Source organism: Aethalodelphis obliquidens, unplaced genomic scaffold (assembly GCF_003676395.1).
Source record: "Aethalodelphis obliquidens isolate GAN/ISIS:26980383/991018 unplaced genomic scaffold, ASM367639v1 scaffold112, whole genome shotgun sequence".
In the NCBI taxonomy this organism is placed as follows: Eukaryota; Metazoa; Chordata; class Mammalia; order Artiodactyla; family Delphinidae; genus Aethalodelphis; species Aethalodelphis obliquidens.
Genome location: NW_020838056.1, coordinates 1,317,773 through 1,339,285, shown reverse-complemented (window position 1 = coordinate 1,339,285; position 21,513 = coordinate 1,317,773). Strand labels below are relative to the sequence as shown.

The window sequence follows — 21,513 nt, the reverse complement described above, 5'->3', positions numbered from 1 at the left end:
TCCCTGACCAGGGATCGAACCCGCTTCCCCTGCGTTGGAAGGTGGATTCCTAACCACTGGACCACCAGGGAAGTCCCTAACTGTGCTAATTCTTAAACATATGCTGCTTCTCTCTGCATAACTGCAACGCGTGCTCCTCTGGCCTGTCCCACTAAGATGTTTAATTCAGACTCTCAGCTTGCATCATGAAACTTTCCTCAGGTTCTCTTAACCCTTGTTTCCCCAAGATGAACTCTCTTTACAGTTAGAAAAGACAAGAAACAAACCCCCAAACTTAAAAACATCAAAGGAAGGTTTTCAGATTGAAAGGATACACCAAGTGCCCAGCAAGATGGATTGGGGGGAAACCTACATCAAAGACCATCACTGTGAATGATCAAAGCACCAGGTTTAAAGAGAAGATGTTAAAACGTTTCTAGAGAGGGAAAACAAAAGATCAGGAGTAAGAATAGCATTGGATTTCTCAACAGCAACCTTGACAGTTAGATGACAATGGTGTATGCCTTTGACATTCTAAGGGAAATGATTTCCGCCAGAATTTTATACCCTCAAGTGTGGTTATAGAATAAAGACATTTCAGACCTTGTACCTCTTAAAATTTTATCTCCCCTGCATCCTTTCTCAGATGTGCAACCCTAAACAAGTGTTAAGAAAAGGCAAGTTATGTGGACCCTCTATTAAAATCTGTATATTGGAAGTCTCTTAAACACAAAAACAGAGGGGCCCTGTCTGTGTGGAGCCATCTGCATCTTGGAAGGACAGTCCTAATAGGGTGCAGACTTCCAGAGACCTACCTTGGGTACAGTGCCCACCCTCACTACTTCTGACTCTGCAGTGACTCTTTGCTACTCAGTTGTAGTCTATGCCTTTGCAAAAATGGGGTGTTTGTACCCTTTGAATGAGATGCAAGGCCCTATTTGTCTTAAATTTGACCATCTCATTACTGTTCCAAGTGACCACCCATCAGCAAACATTCCCTTGCAATTTCATCTGGTTATTTTTTATGATCTGGAAGAAGCCACCATTATTTTCTGTTACCTGTGGTTACAAGAGAAGTAAATATGTTCTGTTGTACCATCCACTCGTGCAGACAGCTTGACTTTGCCCACTGCAGGAAGCAGAGGGTAGTGGTTAATCATTCGGAGCCAGGCCAACTTTGGTATGAACGCAGGCGTGTGACCTTGGTTAAGTTACGGAAACTGCGCTAATTTCCTTATCTGTAAAATAGGGATGACCGTCTACCTCACAGGATTGTGCTGAGGATTAACTGCATTAATACACATAGAAGTAGTTAGAACAGTGACTGGAGCATAATAAACAAAAGTGTTATCATAATGTCGTTGATAAGTTTTGACTTATGTATATACCAGTGAAACAATCACCACAATCAAGATAATAAACATAGCCATAACACCCGAAACTTCTCTTATGCCCCTTTGTAATCCCTCCCTCTTGGCTCTCCCCAAGCAAACACTGATCTGCTTTCTGTCACTGTGGGGGTTTTTTGTTCCTGTTTCTTGCTTTGTCTGTGCCTTGCGGCTTGTGGGATCTTAGTTCCATGACCAGGGATTGAACTTGGGCCCTTGGCAGTGAAAGCATGGAGTCCTAACCACCAGACATCCAGGGAATTCCTTCTGTCACTTTGGATTAGCTTTCCTTTTCTAGGATTTTATACAAATGTTAACACCTTGTATGTATTCTTTTTGGTCTGGTGTCTTTCTCAGCATTTTTTTTTTTTTTTTCCAAATCCTAACCACTAGACCTTAAGGGAACTCCACTCAGTATAATTATTTTGAGATTCATCCATGTTGCATAATATCAGTGGTTCATTCCTTTCTATTGCTGAGTAGTAGTCTACTATTGATATACCACCATCTATTTGTCCGTTCACCTCTTGATGGGCATTTGGGTTATTTCCAGTTTTTGGCTATTACAAATAAAGCTGCTGTGAACATTTGTGTTCAAGTCTTTGTAAGGATGTACACTTTTATTTCTCTTAGGTAAACACCAGAAGTGGAATGGCTGAGTCATAAGGTATGTGTATATTTAACTTTTTAAGTATCTTCAGATTGTTTTACCAAGAAGTTGTGCCACTTTACCTTCCTACCAGCATTGTGTGAGAGTTCCATTTCTAATACATCTTTGCCTACACTTGAGATTGTTAGCATTTTTAATTTTAGCTATTATAATAAGTGTGTAATGCTATCTCATTAAGGTTTTAATTTGCTTTCCCTAATGACTATTGATGTTGAGCATGTTTTCATGTGCTTATTTGCCTTCCATTTTGTCTTCTTTGGTAAAGTCTCTGTTTATATGTTTTGCCTATGTTTTTACTGGCTTTTCTTTTTATTGATCTTTGAGAGGTTTTTATATATTATAGATACAGGTCCTTTTTCATATATGTGATTTCCAAACATTTTCTTCCAGCCTGTGGTCTGCCTTTTCATTCTCTTAACAATATCTTTTGAAGAGCAGAAGCTTTTGATATTGATGAGGTCTAATTTATCAGTTTGTTCCTTTATGGATTGTGCTTTTAGTGGCATTTTAAAGAAATCTTTGCCTTGCCCAATTTTACAAAGGCTTTTTCCTATTTTTCCTTCTAGGAGTTTTGTAGTTTTAGATTTTACATTTAGTTCTGTCATCTATTTTCAATTAAACTTTGTATAGGGCATGAGGTATGGATCCAAGTTCCTTCCTCCCTCTCTCTCACGCTCCCTTCCTTTCCAGCACCATTGTCCATATATGTGTGGGTCTAGTTCTAGATTCTGTTTTGTTCCTGTTTGTTGATCTGTTTGTCCATCTTGTTGCCATTAACACACTGCATTAATTACTATAGTTTTTCTAAGTATCAAAGTCATACATTGTTAGTCCTCCTACTTTGTTTTCTGTTGTTTTGGCATTTCCAGGTCCTTTGCATTTCCATATGAATGTTAGAATCAGTTTGTCAATTTCTACAAAATATATCCTGGGATTTTGATTGAGATTGTATTGAATCTATAGATCAATTTTGGTATAATTGACATCTTAATTATATAGACTCTTTTGATTTGTGAACATGGTAAATCTCTCCATTTATTTAGATTTTTATTAATTTCAACAATATCTTGTAATTTTTACTGTATAGTAAGTAACTCCTGGGATAGAGTCATGTATACAGATATCTAGGGTCATTCTGTCTTCTAGCAGTGGGAGGCCAATTTCGCCTTTTAGCTCTGAAGTGCTTGGTGAGTAGGAACCATATATATGGAACTGTGTTCAGTAGACCTATCAGTGGTCAAAGAAAAAGTCTGTTCATGTTGGCAACCACACTGGCAAGAAGTGGTCACTAAAGTAAGGCTACTGTTGACGCATTGATTTTCAGAAGCATCGTCACTGTAGTGAGGCATTTGCTAATTAGCTGTTGTCCAGTGGGTAGGACTGTCATTGATTGGCTAGCTTTCAAGGGCATTTGTCACTGATTGGCTCATGTTCTGAAGATTGGGGCTGCCATTGATTTGATAACTCTCAGAAGCATAGTTGCAGGGGTCACCAAAGTGAGACTGTCACTGTCATTGGCTGTCTTAAGGGCAATTACTCGTTCGTGGCTTGGAACTTTGGTAAAAGAACAGTCTTTTCGTTTCTTGAATCTGAAAAACAGTCCTTTTAATGTTTCAATTCTCAGCCGCCGCTCCCCCCCCCCCACTTCCTTTCCTCAGACAAACCTGCCGGAGAGACTGTAAGGGATTATCCAGATCTTCATTTGTGGAGGTATGATTGTTTTTTTCAGCCAGTGTTGAAATTTAAGTTACTTGCCAGTTAACTAGGCGGAATAGCTGTCAACTACAGAATTTTTGTACTCGATTGAAAAAAGCTAAACACAGGACATTTAGGGCATCCTGCCAAAGTCAATACAGGACAAAATCATTTAATATAGGACTTGTATATACAGGATGCCTGGCAACCTTAAGTCACTGTTATTTTGGTTGTTAAATGAATCTGCCCTAAAAGGTCCCACACACGCCTAGGTCCTAGGAAGGGAGAGGGCCTTAAAAAGGTAGATGGGGGCTTCCCTGGTGGCGCAGTGGTTGAGAGTCCGCCTGCCGATGCAGGGGACACGGGTTCATGCCCCGGTGCGGGAAGATCCCACATGCCGCGGAGCGGCTAGGCCCGTGAGCCATGGCCGGTGAGCCTACGCGTCCGGAGCCTGTGCTCCGCAACGGGAAAGGCCACAACAGTGAGAGGCCCGCGTACCGAGAAAAAAAAAAAAAAAAAAAAAAGGTAGATGGGAACCATGGTTCTCCTAATGGCTGCCCAGCCTAGAACCCAAGCAGGATGCCTGGCGTGGGCCTCTAGGAGATGACACAACAGAAGCCATTCTCCCCACCCCTGCACAGCCCAGGCTCCACGTGACCCAGGGAATAAAGGCGGCCGACAGCTGATGGGGCAGTCGGTTAACTGGGGCCCCACCTAGGTCTAGAGGCCGAGATCTGAGTAGAGCAAAGTGACATCTGCACCCTCACAGCCCGCCCTCAATCGGCTCAGCGATTGAAGCACAGGGGCGGAGGCACCCGCCGCTAGCACAGCGGTGCGGCGCCCGCAAACGACGTCACGGGCAAGAGCCCGCCCTTATTCCCGCCCCCTAAGGTCACGTGAGGCCGCGCCGCGGGGACCACAGAGATGGGCTGCTTCCGGACGGCCTAGAGGGGCGTTCGACGCCCGTGCTCGGTTCCGTATCGGCTTTCGGAGACTCACCTCTTGGGGTTTTGAGGGTAACAGGCTTGGTTCAGGCGAGTTCTTCCTGCTAGTCTCGTCCGGCGCCAGCTTCCTCGCTTTCCTTAGCGATTCGTCAGCACCCCGCCCCTGAACTCGCCTCTCTGACCCGGTGCTCGGGTGTCTGGGCCTCGCAGCAGCCGCCGAGGTGGCTGCAGGGCCTCCTAGAGCCCTGGTCAAGTCCCTTGCCCACCGAGGCGTGATCCTCTTTTTTGTCCTAAAGAAGTTGGCCCAACTGCCTCCCGTGCCCGGTACCGAAGTTTCTGATATTTGGGGTCTCCTGCTTCCTTGGGTGGAGAACCCGTTGGGGTCTCCTGTCATTGTCACCCACTGGAACACTTGAGTATTTTAGCTCAATCCAGATCCAGCTACCCCGTCTCCTTTCTCCAAAGGCACCCTTTTTGGGGTCAATGTCATGGTCCCTCTAAGCGCTTTTTTAGGTTTCTGTTTGTTCAGACCCAGCACTGTAGGGACGGGATTCGTCTTGGATCCCTAGGTCCGCTCAATGTGAAAGGGCCCCGGAACGCTCTTGGGCAGAGCAGGCAGGTGATGGATTGTCCCGAGGACCAGGCAGTGCAATTTATGAGGGTTTGGGGCGATCAGCCAGAGCAGGGCTGATAGAGCCTCCTGCCAGTGCTCGAAAGGAAAAGACGGAAGACTGTAGGCGGCTGTGGGTGACGTAGCACAGGGCCTATTGCACTCATGGCTCTTCTTCTCTTAGCTTTTAAGGTTCTTGCTCTTCCAAACCCAGAAGACAGTGCACGGAGCCAGGGAACATCAGCCATGCTCCAAACCACTTGGCCTCAGGTGAGCTGAGCTTCTTTTCAGTCTTTTAAAAATCACATTAGCTATCAGGTAATCAGGAAAGGACCAAGAAGGCCTAACTTGGCCAGGCTATGGTTTCCCTCTTGAGTCCATCCCAAGGGCTATGGTTGTAAATACGTGGTGGAGGAAATAAGAGTCTTGTGTGTACAGAGTGATGAGTTTGGATGAATAGGTTTAAGTGGAAAAAGGGGGACCCAAGCCAAGAAATTCCCCTTGAATGTGGAAATCCAGATCATGTTCTACAAATAAAAGTTGCCAGCACAGATACAGGAAACAGCCTTCCAAAGGGGAAATGAGTTGGGGTGGGGGATAAATTAGGAATGTGGGATTTAAAAAAAAAAAGGTTGCCTGCCGAGATCAGAGAAATTCTTTTTTTTTTTAATAAATAAATAAATAATTTATTTTTGGCTGCGTTGGGTCATCGTTGCTGTGTGCGGGCTTTCTTTAGTCGCGTCGAGTGGGGGCTACTCTTCGTTGTGGTGCGCGGGCTTCTCATTGCAGTGGCCTCTCTTGTTGCGAAGCATGGGCTCTAAGTGCACGGGCTTCAGTAGTTGTGGCACGTGGGCTCAGTAGTTGTGGCTCACAGGCTCTAGAGCGCAGGCTCAGTAGTTGTGGCGCACGGGCTCAGCTGCTCCGCGACATGTGGGATCTTACCGGACCAGGGCTCGAACCCGTGTCCCCTGCATTGGCAGGCGGATTCTTAACCGCTGTGCCACCAGGGAAGCCCCAGAGAAATTCTTTATTGAAGAGATTGCTCCACAAGTAGTAGATGTATCCCAGAGAGACCAGCATTGTTTTTTCCATATGTGCTTTCTAAATGCTAGGTGCATAGTACTGAATAATGCAGACAGGTTCCCTTTTCTCATGGAGGGTACTTTTACCAAAAACAAATAAGTTACCATAATTACCTGTTGCTAAAGTACAGTGCTTCGTAAAAGTGTGGTCCATAGGTGGGCAGCATCAGGATCACCTGGGTGCTCATTAGAATTGCAAATTGTTAGTCCCACTCTAGACTTGGAGTCAGATTGGTGAGGAGGGTAGGGTAAGTGGGGTCAGGAATCTGTTGTAACAAGCTCTCCAGGTGATTCTTACGCACCTTCTCAAATTTGAGAAGCCCCAAAGAAGCTACCTTTGAAGGTAGTGGTCAGGGACGCCCTCATGGAAGTGGTCACATGACGTTGAGACCTCAAGGATGAGGTAGAAATAGTCTTGGAAACTACTGGAGAAAGAAGTAAAGAAGAACTTTCCAGAGAGGACAGCAAATGCATCGGCCCTGGGCTGGGAGAGAAAGCTGGGTGTACTCTGGAGACAGGGAGAGGTCAGAGGAAGTAGTTCATTGTGAGGTGGGACAGCTAGGCACATGGCTTGGAGGTCACTGTGAAGATTTTGGTTTCTATTCTGGGTTCAGTAGAAAGACACTAAAGGATTTTAAGCAGGGGAGTTGAAAGGGATGGATTTATATATTAAAAAGGTTTTCAGCCTGTAGTGGTGCATTGGTTGCCGAAGAGTGTGAGTCAGGATGATGTTGCAGTCCAGGTAAGAGATTAAGTATTGCGCTCCCTGCCCCTTTCCCTTTCTTTTTTAGTAGACTTTATTTTTTTAGAGAAGTTTTAGGTTCATAGCAAAATTGAGCAAAAAGCACAGAGTCCCCATATGCTTCCTGGCTCCACACATGCAGAGCCTCCATCATTATCAGAGTGGTACATTAGTTACAATTGATGATCCTACATTGACACATCATAGTCACATAAAGTCCGTAGCTTGCATTAGGGTTCACTCTTTTTTTTAGTAGATTTAGTTTATTTATTTAATTTATTCTTTGGCTGCGTTGGGTCTTCATTGCTGCACGCGGGCTTTCTCTAGTTGCAGTGAGTGGGGGCTACTCTTTGTTGCAGTGCGAGGCCTTCTCATTGCAGTGGCTTCTCTTGTTTTGGAGCACAGGCTGTAGGAGCACAAGCTTCAGTAGTTGTGGCAGACGGCCTTCAATAGTTGTGGCTCGTGGGCTCTAGAGTGCAGGCTCAGTGGTTGTGGCGCACGGGCTTAGTTGCTCCACGGCATGAGAGATCTTCCTGGCCAGGGCTCGAACCCATGTCCCCTACTATTATTGTAGTATCATACAGAGCCTCTTCAAAGGCTCTAAAAATCCTCTGTGTTCTGCCCTCCCTTCCTGGCAACTATTGATCTTTTTGCCTTTTCCAGAATGTTGTGTAGTTGGTATCATACCTTTTCATTTTGGTTTTATTCATTTAGCAGTATTCATTTAAGGTCTTGTGTGACTTTTCATGGCTTGATAGCTTATTTCGTTTTAGTGCTGAGTAATATTCCATTGACTGATTGTACCACAGTTTATTTCTCCATTCACCTACTGAAGGACATCTTGGTTGCTTCCACGTTTTGGCAATTATGAATAAAGCTGCTATAAACATCCTTGTGCAGGTTTTTGTGTGGACGTAAGTTTTCAACTCATTGGGAAGATACCAAGGAGCATGATTGCTGGATCATATGGTAAGAGTATGTTTAGTTTTGTAAGAAGCTGTTAAACGTCTTCCAGAGTGGCCACACCAGTTTGTATTCCTGCCAGCAATGAATGAGCGTTTATGTTGCTCCACATCCTTGTCAGCATTTGGTATTGTCAGTGTCTTGGATTTTGGCCATTCTACTAGATGTGTAGTGGTATCTCATTGATTTAATTTGCATTTGCCTGAAGACATATGTTGTAGAGCAGGGGTCCCCAACCCTGAGGCCAAGGACCGGTACTGGACTGGTCCTGTTAGGAACCAGGCTGCACAGCAGAAGGTAAGCGGCGATCAAGCGAAGCTTCATCGGCTGCTCCCCATCGCTCACATTACCGCCTGAACCACCCCCAACACCCCCGTCCAGTCTGTGGAAAAATTGTCTTCCACGAAGCTGGTCCCTGGTTAGGGACCGCTGTTGTATAGCATCTTTTCATATACCTGTTTGCCATCTGTATAACTTCTTTGGTGAGTTATCTGTTCAGGTCTTTTGCCCATTTTTTGAATCGGGTTGTTCATTTTCTTATTGAGTTTTAAGAGTTTTCTATATACTTGGGATAATAGTCCTTTATTATGTCTTTTAAAATATTTTCTCACTATCTATGGCTTGTAGTCTCGTTTTCTTGAAGTATTGTCCTTTTAAGGTAGGGTTTAATTCCCCCTCATCATTTCTTTCAAAAATGTATTTCCTTCAAAACCTTCTCAGCTAGTCTTTCACACTTACTTTTTTCAGATTACTCAAAATGATCCCCTACCCCTGTATAAATCTCATTGATTTTTTGGTGGGGGAGTGGATTGTTTTGAATTCCTAGGCAAAATTGGGGTAATTGACTTCTTTACAAGTTTGATTCTTCCCATTCAGAAACACTGTATGTTTCAATTTATTCAGTTCCTCTTTTATTTATTTTAATAAACATTTAGTTATCTTGTCTTGGTTTTGCAGGTTTTTGTTAGGTTGGTTCTTAGCTCTTTTCATATGAATGGCGTCTTATTTTCTCTTTTTTTGTCTTCTAATTGTTTATGGTGGTATTTAGGAAAGGTAATCTTTTTTGTTCACTTATCCTATATCTAACTAACTTAATGAATTATTTTGTCAGTTTTAAATGTTTTTTGTTTATTCTCCTGCGTCTTGGATATTTTTTAGGCAGATAGCTATTTCATCTGCAGGCAAAGATGTTTATGTTTCTTTCCTATATTTATGCTCCTCCTCCAGTCTTTCACAGAAAGTAGAACCTCAGTGCCTGGTAAATTATCAACTTTAATGGATGTGCTCTGGCACTTCACTGTTAAGGTGGTATTTGCTGTTGTTTTCTGACCTTCTTCATAAGTATAAAAATTTTTATTGGTGATCAAACCATTTTTGAAATTAATTCTTTAAGCAAATTCATATTAATCATCTTGCATCTGCCAGGCAAATGTACTGTGTGCTAGTAAACCAATAATGAACAAAACAGAATCCTTGCCTCATGACTTACAACCTGGTGGGGGGAGATAGACAATAAAAGTATAATTTGTCAGATGATGAAAAATACTGTGGAGAAAATTAAAATAAGTTGAGGTACATAGGGACCATCCATAGGAGGAAGAAGAATGTATCAACAACCTAACTGTCTTGAAAAAGTAAGTTCTCCTTTAATAATAGGCATTTTTTTGGACTCATGATACCTGGGGTTATTTGACAGCAGATGGGAAGAACAATTTGGGGAGGAAGATGGTACTGGGTGGAGAAAGTTGTGAGAACAGCTCTGAAGATGTGAGGGAGTGAGGTTTGACTTGCTTGCACGCAGAGGTGAACTTTGGTTTACCTGTGAGCCTGTGGTCGCTGTCGTCAGAAGCCCTTTAATGCCTTGTTGTTGAAGCAGTGATTACTCACAGGACATCATGGTTCTGTCTGATGTTTGGATTTGGGGCTCAAGCTATTTGGGGGGCCCTTTGAGCCTCGTCATTGCCCAGCTTAAGGGTCAACTCTCCCTTTGAGAAGTTTCTAAATTTGTTCTTCTCTCAACGTTTCCTTTTGAACTGAGTTCCTTAGTTTTTGTTTAAAAAGGACCCCCTAAGAAAGACCTGAGTGTAGTGCCAGTAGAGTGGCTGGGAGCAGTTTAAGTTGCCAGCATTTATGCTTGGGGTATGTTTCTTCCCTGCTTCCCCCAGGAGCAGTTGTGAGAGCATTCCCTTCTCCCTGTCCCCTCTGCTGACTCCATTGCACAGGCTGCCAGGAGAGACTGGGACACTCAAAGAGTAAGGGGCTTAGCTGAGCCCCTGTGGGTAGGTGTCTTCCTTTTCATTGGACTGCATAGGGTGGTGAGAATCTCCTAGGAGACGGAATCATCTGTGGGGTCATGAAGGTGAGAAGGTGCAGAAGGCAGGAAACCCCTCCAGGCTGAGCCCAATCTCTGTGGTCTGCATTGTGCTGTCTATAGAAGCAGAGAAGGTAGCCAGTGGACACCGTTAGAAACTGCTCCTACATCTCATGGAAGATGCAGAGGCTCTGGCTTCTAGGATGGTGTGTGCGGTTTTGAAATAGCTAGCTGATCCCTCAGTGTAGATTGGGGGAGGGGCCCCACGTGGCCTGGAGGGAGCACAGTAAAGATGGCTTGATAGGTAATTTTGGAAGTTGGGTTTGAAAAGGTGTTCTCCAAAGATGGGGCAACAGCAGGTTATGATGAGGTTCAGGGGTTAGCTATGTGTTCGAAGAAGTTCATGAGCCCCGTGTCGGAGGCAGCATGCTATGTGGGAAGAGCCCAGGTTTGCTGTTTGACAGGTTTGGGTTGAAGTCCCAGCTGTGTCACTTCCTGGCTGTGTGATCTTGGGCAAAGTAATGAATTTTTCTGAATCTTAGTTTCATCCTTTGAAAAACGGGAGTAACAACTCTGACTTCATATATATGTTGTAAAGAGTAAATGAAAGACAAGATTTTTTTGATGTGGACCATTTTTAAAGTCTTTATTGAATTTGTTACAATATTGCTTCTGTTTTATGTTTTTGGTTTTCTGGCCATGAGGCTTGTTGGATTTTAGCTCCCTGACCAGGGATTGAACCCACACTCACTGCGTTGGAAGGCGAAGTCTTAACCACTAGACCACCAGGGAAGTCCCAAAGACAAGATTTAAAAGTACCCACCCAATGGGGCTTCCTGGTGGCGCAGTGATTAAGAATCCGCCTGCCAGTGCAGGGGACACGGGTTCGAGCCCTGGTCCGGGAAGATCCCACATGTCACGGAGTACCTAAGCCCATGCGCCACAACTACTGAGCCTGCACTCTAGAGCCTGCAAGCCACAACTCCTGAGCCCACGTGCCACAACTGAAGCCCATGTGCCTAGAGCCTGTGCTCCACAACAAGAGAAGCCACTTTCCAGCATTTATTGTTTCTAGAGTTTTTGATAATGGCCATTCTGACCAGTGTGAGGTGATACCTCATTGGAGTTTTGATTTGCATTTCTCTAATAATTAGTAATGTTGAGCATCTTTTCATGTGTCTCTAGGCCATCTGTATGTCTTCTTTGGTGAAATATCTACTTAGGTCTTCTGCCCATTTTTTAATTGAATTGTTTGTTTTTTTGATATTGAGCTCCATGAGCTGTTTGTATATTTTGGAGATTAATCCTTTGTCCATTGTTTCGTTTGCAAATATTTTCTCCCATTTGGAGGGTTGTCTTTTCATCTTGTTTATGGGTTCCTTTGCTGTGCAAAACCTTTTTTTTTTTTTTTGCAGTACACGGGCCTCTCACTGTTGTGGCCTCTCCCGTTGCGGAGCACAGGCTCCGGACGCGCAGGCTCAGTGGCCATGGCTCACGGGCCCAGCCGCTCCGTGGCATGTGGGATCTTCCCAGACCGGGGTACGAACCCATGTCCCCTGCATCGGCAGGTGGACTCTCAACCACTGTGCCACCAGGGAAGTGTGGCACACTGTGTGGCACCACTGTGCCACTGTGTGGCACCACTGTGCCAAACCTTTTAAGTTTAATTAGGTCCCATTTTGTTTATTTTTGTTTTTCTTTCCATTACTCTAGGAGGTGGGTCAAAAAAGATCTTGCTGTGGTTTATGTCGGAGTGTTTTTCCTATGTTTTCCTCTAAGAGTTTTATAGTGTCCGGTCTTGCATTTAAGTCTTTAATCCATTTGGAGTTTATTGTTGTGTATGGTGTTAGGGAGTGTCCTAATTTCATTCTTTTACATGTAGCTGTCCAGTTTTCCCAGCACCACTTATTGAAGAGGCTGTCTTTTCTCCATTGTATGTTCTTGCCTCCTTTGTCATAAATTAAGTGACCATATGTGCTTGGGCTTAACTCTGGGCTTTCTGTCCTGTGGGTCTTATTCTCCTCTTGTGTTTCCCGCCTAGAGAAGTTTCTTTAGCATTTGTTGTAAAGTTGGTTTGGTGGTACTGAATTCTCCTAGCTTTTGCTTGTCTGAAAAGCTTTTGATTTCTCTGTCGAATCTGAATGAGTTCCTTGCTGAGTAGAGTAATCTTGGTTGTAGATTTTTCTCTTTCATCACTTTAAGTTTATCGTGCCACTCTCTTCTGGTCTGCAGAGTTTCTGCTGAAAAATCAGTTGATAACCTTATGGTGATTCCCTTGTATGTTATTTGTTGCTTTTCCCTTGCTGCTTTTAATTTTTTTTTCTTTGAATTTAATTTTTGTTAGTTTGATTAATATGTGTCTTGGTGTATTTTTCCTAGGGTTTATCCTGTATGGGACTCTCTGCTTCCTGGACTTGGGTGACTATTTCCTTTCCCATGTTAGGGAAGTTTTTGACTATAATCTCTTCAAATATTTTCTCAGACCCTTTCTTTTCCTCTTCTTCTTCTGGGACCCCTATAATTCGAATGTTGGTGTGTTTAGTGTTGTCCTAGAAGTCTCTGAGATTGTCTTCAATTCTTTTCATTCTTTTTTCTTTATTGTGCTCCTTGGCAGTTTATTTCCACCATTTTGTCTTCCAGCTCACTTATTCATTCTTCTGCCTCAGTTATTCTGTTATTGATTCCTTTTAGTGTATTTTTAATTTCAGTTATTGTGTTGTTCACCTCTGTTTGTTTGTTCTTTAGTTGTTCTAGATCTTTGTTAAACAGTTCTTGTATTTTCTCAGTCCTTGCCTCCATTCTATTTCTGAGATTCTGGATCATCTTTACTATCATTACTCTGAATTCTTTTTCAGGTAGATTGCCTATTTCCTCTTCATTTATTTGGTCTTGTAGGTTTTTACATTGTTCCTTCATGTGTGACATATTTTTCTGCCATCTCCTTTTTTTATTTTCCTTTTTTTTTGTGAGTGGAATTGTGTTCCTGTCTCACTGGTCGTTTGGCCTGAGGCTTCCAACACTGGAGTTTGTAGGCTGTTAGGTAGAGCTGGGTCTTGGTGCCAAGATGAGGACCTCTGGGAGACCTCACTGCGATGACTATTCCCTGGGGTCTGAGGTTCTCTGTTAGCCCAGTGGTTCAGACTCGGAGCTCCCACCGCAGGAGCTTCAGCCCGACCCCCAGCTCGTGAAGCAAGATCCCGCAAGCTGTGCAGGGTGCTGCAAAAAAAAAAAAAAAAAGAAAAAAGAAAAAGAACAGTAACAAAGTAAAAAATAAAATTAAACTAGGAAGCTAACAGATATGTTAGAAAAAATATAAAAATAAAAATATAGATGAAACAACAACCAGAAGGTAAAACAGAACCATAATAGTAAAAACAAGGTGTAGGAAAAAAAAAAAGATGGAAAAGGCCTTGGCTCTGGAAGGCATGGCCTAAGCAGGGGCGAGGTTTGGGTGGTGGGCAGGGCCTATGCTTAGGACCCACAGGGCTGGAAAAGGCCCTGACAGAGGTGGGGGGTGGGGCTTAGGCTCAACAGAACGGAAGGGGCCCAGGTGTACCCCCCACCTCTGGTTTCAGAGGGTGGGTGACCCCGCTTGGGAGCTCAGCAGGCATCCTGGGCCCGAGTGGGCAGGACAAATGTCCTCGCTCCTCTCCTGCTCCTCCAGACCCAGAGGGCCCCTCCCGCCTGCCTCTCCTGTTCTCCCTGGTCTCCCTCCCCAGGACCGATGCGGCCTGGAGTGGGCTTTGGAGGGCTGGGGAATCAGCCTGGGAACTTAGCAGTCTCCGTGGGCCCGAGTGGGTGGTGCAAACGCCCTTCGCCCCTCTCTTGCTCCTCTGGTCCTGGAGATTGGGCAGGGGAAATGCTGGGTGTGCTCCCCATGATCCGAGCCCCTGAGGGTCCCACTAGTCATGGGACCCCCTCCCGCCTCTCAGCCACCCTCAGGGCTGCCGGTCCTATCTAGCCTCCACCTCTCCTTCCCGCTCAGTACCCCCACGTCCTACCGGTTCACTTGGGGCTTATTCCCATCTCCTTGGGCATCAGGGTCCCCCACCAGCGTCTGGCAGGCGCCCTAGTTGTGGGGGGAGGCAAACTCTGCATCTTCCCACACCACCATCTTCCTGATGCTTCCTAATTTTTATTTTATTATGGAGTATAGTTGATTAACGATGTTGTGTTAGTTTCAGGTGTACAGCAAAGTGATTCTGTTATACATATACAAGTATCTTTTCCTTTTCAAATTCTTTTCGCATTTAGGTTATTACAGAATATTGAGCAGAGTTCCCTGTGCTATACATTGGGTCCTTGTTGGATATCTGTTTTAAATATAGCAGTGTGTACATGTCAATCCCAAACTCCCAATCCATCCCTTCCCCCCACTGCCAGTCCCCTGGTAACCATAAGTTCATTCTCTAAGTCTGTGAGTCTGTTTCTGTTTTGTAAATAAGTTAATTTGTATCTTTTTTTTTTTTTAGATTCTGCATATAAGCAATATCATATGGTATTTGGCTTTCTCTGTCTAACTTACTTCACTTAGTATGATAATCTCCAGGTCCATCCATGTTGCTGCAAATGGCACTATTTCATTCTTTTTAATGGCTGAGTAATATTCCATTGTATATATGTACCACATGTTCTTTATTCATTCTTCTCTCAATGGACATTTAGATTGCTTCCATGTCTTGGCTATTGTAAACAGTGCTGCAGTGAACATTGGGGTGCATGTGTCCTTTCGAACCATGTTTTTCTCCAGATATGCCCAGGAGTGGGATTGCTGGATCATTGGTAGCTCTATTTTTAGTTTTTTAAGGAACCTCCATACTGTTCTCCATAGTGGCTGTTACAAATTTACATTCCCACCAGCAGTGTAGTGGGTTCCTTTCTGTCCACACCCTCTTCAGCATTTATTGTTAGTAGATTTTTTGTTAATGGCCATTCTGATTGGTATGAGGTGAATCTCATTGTAGTATTGATTTGCGTTTCTCTAATAATCAGAGGTGCTGAGCATCTTTTCATGTGCCTCTTGGCCATCTGTATGTCTTCTTTGGAGAAATGTCTATTTAGGTCTTTTGCCCATTTTTGGATTGGGTTGTTTGTTTTTTTAACATTGAGTTTCATGAGCTTTTTGTAAATTTTGGAGATTAATCCCTTGTTGGTCACATCGTTTGCAAATATTTTCTCCCATTCTGTGGGTTGTCTTTTTGTTTTGTTTATGGTTTCCTTTGCTGTGCAAAAGCTTTTGAGTTTAGTTAGGTCTCATTTGTTTATTTTTGTTTTTATTTCCATTACTTCAGGAGACGATCAGAAAAGATCTTGCTGTGATTTATGTCAGAGAGTGTTCTGCCTATGTTTTCCTCTAAGAGTTTTATAGTATCTGGTCTTACATTTAGGTCTTTAATCCATTTTGAGTTTATTTTAGTGTATGGTGTTAAAGAATGTTCTAATTTCACTTTTTTACATGTAGCTGCACTGGGACTATTCCTAAGGAGTGGCTCCTCTGCGCGTAGTGGAAGCTGTTGGGGAAGGCCAGGAGAAGCTGGGGCAGGGAGTACATGCGGCCATGCATATGTACTTCGGCTGAGGGGAGACAGAGAGTGGTTGGTGTACAGAAAATTAGGTGACAGGTTAAGAGTACATGAGGGCAGCAGGTGCTAGAGGGACAGATCCATGGAGAAATGAACATAGGGGTTGATGCAGTTACCAGGCAGGAGAGCCCCAGATGCCAAGTTATGAGGTTAGGATGACAGTTTGGAGCCCCAGAGCTGAGTAGGTGGGAGAGCATTGGTGTTCTGAGTTTGGAGGTGGGAACACTGGCTGAGGGCTGGCCTCTGGCTGGGGTGCTGAATGCTCTTGTCCATAGAGCAAACCTTCCACGGGGCTCAGAGTCACAGACCCTGGCAGGTCCATCTCTTCCCTGCAGCTCAGACTGCCCCCTTCTGGCCCTCGCTCAAGGCTTCAGCAGGAACCTGTTGTTTCAGGAGCCAGTGACCTTTGAGGATGTGGCCGTGTACTTTACCCAGAACCAGTGGGCCAGCCTGGAGCCTGTGCAGAAGGCCCTGTACAGGGAGGTGATGCTGGAGAATTATGCAAATGTGGCTTCCCTGGGTAAGGTCTCTCTCATTGGCCCTCTGTGATAGTTTTACGTCTTCTCAGATATCTTGGGGATTCTAGTAGTCCTTAGGTTTGATGGCTCCAGAGGGGAGTTCTGCACTCATCAGCCTTTGGAGATGCTGAGTGGGGAAATCTCAGGTTCCCTTTGGCTTTGAAATTGGACTTCATTACTTCCCAGGGAAGAGCGTGGTTCTGGACCCTAAGGGAGAGGATTCTCCCGGGTACCCCCGGGAGACCTCTGTTCCTCCATCCTTCCAGTGTTGTGGGATGTGGGCCCTCTCCTGTGTGGAGGAGCCTCCCAGGATATCAGTACATACATCCTTCCTGGAGGGATTTCCTTTCTTCTGAGTCAGGGTGAGCTTGCACTTTCTCCCTGAGGAGAATCACTGTCTCCCTGGCCATACCTTGGAGCACAGTTTGGACCCCTTCCTCAGAACCCCTGGTGGCCCATTGGTCCCCTGGGCAGTCCACTTCTCCCCTCCCCAACTAGCCCACGATGGGGTGGGCAGAGAGATCTCAGGAACAGCTCTGGATGTCTCCCCTCAATTTGTCTCTCTCTCTTTCTTGCTGGAGAAGCACTTCCATTCCCTACACCTGTTCTGATCTCCCAGCTGGAGAGAGGGGAAGCACCATGGGGCCCAGATCCCTGGGAAGCAGAGATTTTGAGAGGCATCTGTCCAGGTGAGTAAGAGGACCTAGTGCTTTCTGGTTTGCCTTCCTGGTTTACTAGAAATATTTCTCCTGCAGCAGAGAACAAAGCTCCCTGTAGTTTTTATAAGGTAGTACTCAGTACACTCTCTGACCTCTGTTGAGCTCCCGCTCTGAGCCCGGAAGGACCAGTCCCTAGGAGTGCATAGCTGCACGCTGTCCACATCCACATGGCTATCCTCCCACGGAAAAGCTGTGACCCACTACCTCTGAAACCACCTCTTTTCTCACTTTACCAGGGAAAATATTTAATTTTATGCCAGTTTTTTTTTTTTTTTTTTTTTTTTATTTATTTATTTATTTATTTATTTTTGGCTGTGTTGGGTCTTCGTTTCTTTTCGCGGGCTTTCTCTAGTTGTGGCGAGCGGGGGCCACTCTTCATCGCGGTGCGCGGGCCTCTCACTATCGCGGCCTCTCTTGTTGTGGAGCACAAGCTCCAGATGCGCAGGCTCAGTAGTTGTGGCTCACGGGCCCAGTTGCTCCGCGGCATGTGGGATCTTCCCAGACCAGGGCTCGAACCCGTGTCCTCTGCATCGGCAGGCAGATGCTCAACCACTGCGCCACCAGGGAAGCCCTATGCCAGTTTTCATGGCAAAGAAGTAGGGTTTCATCCATACTTTTAAGGAAAATATTATTCTGTGGGTCAAACTGATTTATCTGTGCCATAGCTGTGATTTTATTTGCCTCTTTAGTGTTTAAATCATGTTTAGTATTTAAAAGTTCCTGATGTCATAATCGTGAGGTTTACGATGTATTTGTTTTCTATAGGGCTATAGAGGAAAGGGCAAGAATATTCCCCCAATACCACACCCAATACACCCACCCACCCTAAAATTTCCCAGAGACTGCTTACCAGTCCTGGGAGCTTTTGTTTACTTGGATTTTCTTTCTTTTAGGAAGAAAGTTTCCAGGCCTCATTTCTCACACATACTGCAACGTTGTAAATAGTGGTTCCTTTAGCAGTAATACCACAGTAGCCTACAGCTCTTCGATCAACTTGTGTTCTGGCTGACTTTCTGAAAGAACTAATGTTTTATCCCAGAATATTATGTGGATTTTTTTTTTTTTTTTTGGCCGTGCTGTGTGGCTTGTGGGATCTTAGTTCCCCGACCAGGGACTGAACCTTGGCCCTCAGCAGTGAGAACACAGAGTCCTAACCACTGGAACACCTATGTGGAATATTTAAAAGTAGAATTATCAGGGCTTCCCTGGTGGCGCAGTAGTTGAGAGTCTGCCTGCCGATGCAGGGGACATGGGTTCGTGCCCCGGTCCGGGAAGATCCCACATGCTGTGGAGCGGCTGGGCCCGTGAGCCCTGGCCGCTCAGCCTGCGCGTCTGGAGCCTGTGCTCTGCAACGGGAGAGGCCACAACAGTGAGAGGCCCGCGTACCGCAAAAAAAAAAAAAAAAAGTAGAATTATCAGGCCATTATTTAGAATTCGGAATATGGGTGGTTTCCTGGCTTCCAGGTGGGGCATTGGGATCCATTGTTTCTCTGTGTGTGTTACCGCACTGCTCAGCCGCTCATCTAATGGGTGTCTTTTCCCTTCTTCGAGATCTCCCTCTCTCTCTTTTAAAACCTGTTTCCATTTCTTGCTGATTCCTCTCACCTCTCCCACTCTTTTTTCTTTTTTTCCCCTCCTGCCTCTTTTCCTTACCCCCATCCCCTTTTTTAACTGGCTGTGCCGCATCGCTTGCGGGACCTTAGTTCCCCAACCAGGGATTGAATCTGAGCCCCCTGCAGTGGAAGCATGGCGTCCTAACCACTGGACAGCCAGGGAAGTCCCCTTCCCATTCTCATTCTGCACATTTCACCTGCCCTGGTTCATTCCCCAGCCCTTCCTTATAAGAGGCACTTCCTGGACTGGTTCCAGTGTCGTCACTTCTCCAGTTATATGTTATTGTTTTTCTTTTTCTCTCTCATCCTCCTTTATGGATGCTTGTAGCCATCTTATTGGTATGTTTTTTAAAAATCACTTCCTACGAGAGAAAATCAGGAACACTGGATCCTGTTTCCCTTCCAGTTCAGTAACGAGGAACACTTGTGGTTTCTTTGGTCAGGTGGTGAGTCCTGGACTAAGACAGAAGAGCCAGTGGTAAAGCAGGAAGCCCCTGAAGAAACAGAGGTGCACAGCATGCCAGTGGGAGGGCTTTTCAGAAACGTGTCTCAGCACTTTGATTTTAAAAGCAAGGCACCATGGCAGACTTTCAGTCTGAATCCCAATCTAATACTTCGAGGTGGAATGAAGTTCTACGAGTGTAAAGAATGTGGGAAGATCTTCAGATATAACTCAAAGCTCATTCGGCATCAGATGAGCCACACTGGGGAGAAGCCCTTCAAATGTAAGGAATGTGGCAAAGCTTTCAAGTCCAGCTATGACTGTATCGTACACGAGAAAAATCACATTGGCGCAGGACCCTATGAATGTAAGGAGTGTGGCAAAGGTCTGAGCTCCAACACAGCCTTGACCCAGCATCAGCGGATCCACACGGGTGAGAAGCCCTATGAGTGTAAGGAGTGCGGCAAGGCCTTCCGTCGGAGCGCAGCCTACCTTCAGCATCACAGGCTACACACTGGGGAGAAACTCTATAAATGTAAGGAATGTTGGAAAGCTTTTGGGTGTAGGTCACTGTTTATCGCCCACCAGAGAATTCACACCGGGGAGAAACCCTACCAGTGTAAGGAGTGTGGCAAGGCGTTCACCCAGAAGATTGCTTCCATTCAACATCAGAGAGTTCACACCGGAGAGAAGCCTTATGAGTGTCAGGCATGTGGGAAAGCCTTCAAGTGGTATGGCAGCTTTGTTCAGCATCAGAAATTGCACCCCGGGGAGAAGAAGCCTGGCAAGGCTCTCGGGCCATCCCTGCTGTGTCCCCAGGGCCCCTCTTCAGCCTTAGCTAACATGCCTTTCCAGGGTCCCTGCTCTGCTCCGGCTGTGGCCATGCCTTCACTGGCCTTGCCACACGCCGTCCTCATTCCTGCCTCTAGGCCCGTGTTAATGCTGCTGCCTGCCTCTGGAGTCCCTTCTTCTCCTGTCCAAATAGTACGAGTCTTCCAGGGTTTTCCTCCCACTGTGAAGCCTTCCCCAGTTATTCTGACCCCTTCTCTTCACCCCTCGTGAGCTCTGTCTTGGCACTTCTCTGGCTGTTACACACAGCAGATCTCCAACCTAACTTAAGCTTGATTTGTGGCTTTTACACCGTACATGTGTTACGGCTGTTTTGGCATAAGCGCCATTGTAATCGAGATATATTTAAAGACTGTGCTTGTATGATATTTTCTGTTTATTTCTGGGTAGAAAATGGAAATACTTGACCTTCATTTTGGTCCCTTTCAGACTTGAACAGTAACGGCTGTGTCTGCATTGTGGGGCTGCTGGTGGTCGAAGTGCTAATAGGACGCTTTGGTGAATTAGGGACGTTTGAGAGAGAGGACATCCCTGTATTAGGCCCCTGTGATTAGAGAGAAGCAGCCTGGGAGAAACAGAGGAGGCATTTAAGACCTGTCAGAGTTGAGAATTGGAATGAGCTTCCAACCATGGCCTTTAGAAATGAATGCAGATTGTTCAGTGGGTGAAGGTGTGGTGTATTCATGCAGTTGAAGTTGGGTTGCCATTGACACAGATCATTGAGGATCTTGTACGTCTCTGCAAAAGATCATTTGAAATAACCAGTTTAAAAAAAAAGAAAACATACAGTGATAACAATCATTTATATGATGAATAGCAATCATGTCTTTAAACATGAAGTTTTTAATCTTTGGTTTTGCTCTGATATCTAGATGTTTCCTTGTAACTTTGGTTTCCTAAGTAAATATACACCAAGGCATTCATCTTTGCTCCATCTGTTGCATAAATTTTTCTTGGTGTGCATTCTGGTTTCCTGTTTGCAAGCACTGGTTTCTACATTGACTTTTCTCCAAATTGTAAACATGAACTTTGGCAAATTACTAAAGAAATAGGAGCAGCCGATTTGGGGGAAATCTGAATATGCCTGCAAAATTGTATTTTAGGAATAAAGAGGGCTATGTAACGGGTCAGTGGTTAAGCTTACGTGACAGGTTAGTGAAGTGGAATTTTGGATTGCTCTTGCTTTTGACCTTAGGTGAGAATCTTTTATAACTGTGCAAAGGACTGTGTGAAGTAATTCCTGGAAAAAGAACTTGAGTTATGCATTACAGGCACACCTTGTTTTATTGCGCTTCACTTTATCCATTTCGCAGATCACTTGTTTTTTACAAATTGAAGGTTTGTGACAAAACTGCATTGTTGGATAATGGTTAAGAGTTTTTAGCAATAAAGTATTTTTTAATTAA

At 44.8% G+C, this 21,513-nt stretch overlaps 2 protein-coding genes across 5 annotated transcripts in view; both read left to right on the top strand.

The window, feature by feature from the left end:
• Window positions 1–17,173, top strand: part of ZNF620 (zinc finger protein 620) — a 27,373-nt gene extending 10,200 nt beyond the window's left edge. The window contains 4 exon segments of the mRNA XM_027097167.1: window positions 2,001–2,034; window positions 3,696–3,747; window positions 4,624–5,556; window positions 17,069–17,173. Of these exon segments, the coding sequence (XP_026952968.1) occupies window positions 2,001–2,026 (26 nt within the window). The 3' untranslated portion in view covers window positions 2,027–2,034; window positions 3,696–3,747; window positions 4,624–5,556; window positions 17,069–17,173.
• ZNF621 (zinc finger protein 621) lies at window positions 3,229–21,513 on the top strand. Of its 4 annotated transcripts, none has more exons than XM_027097163.1 (5): window positions 3,229–3,747; window positions 5,471–5,556; window positions 16,302–16,486; window positions 17,066–17,173; window positions 19,260–21,513. In XM_027097163.1, exons 1-5 carry the CDS (start codon window positions 3,646–3,648, stop codon window positions 20,318–20,320), a joined length of 1,542 nt encoding a protein of 513 aa, XP_026952964.1. In that variant the 5' UTR covers window positions 3,229–3,645; the 3' UTR covers window positions 20,321–21,513. The 4 variants fall into 4 exon arrangements, with proteins under 4 accessions (XP_026952964.1, XP_026952965.1, XP_026952966.1 ...); XM_027097164.1 differs by having other exon boundaries at window positions 3,244–3,747; window positions 17,069–17,173; XM_027097165.1 differs by lacking the exon at window positions 3,229–3,747 and having other exon boundaries at window positions 5,423–5,556; window positions 16,360–16,486.

What these genes read in the sequence shown, in the direction of transcription:
- ZNF621 (XM_027097163.1), top strand. Translation starts at nt 3,646, where the DNA reads ATGTTTCAATTCTCAGCCGCCGCTCCCCCCCCCCCACTTCCTTTCCTC. An exon ending in TCCAAACCACTTGGCCTCAG is followed by an intron (nt 5,557 to 16,301) that starts GTGAGCTGAGCT and finishes TCTTCCCTGCAG; the next exon opens with CTCAGACTGCCCCCTTCTGG. An exon ending in TGCAAATGTGGCTTCCCTGG is followed by an intron (nt 16,487 to 17,065) that starts GTAAGGTCTCTC and finishes TTCTTGCTGGAG; the next exon opens with AAGCACTTCCATTCCCTACA.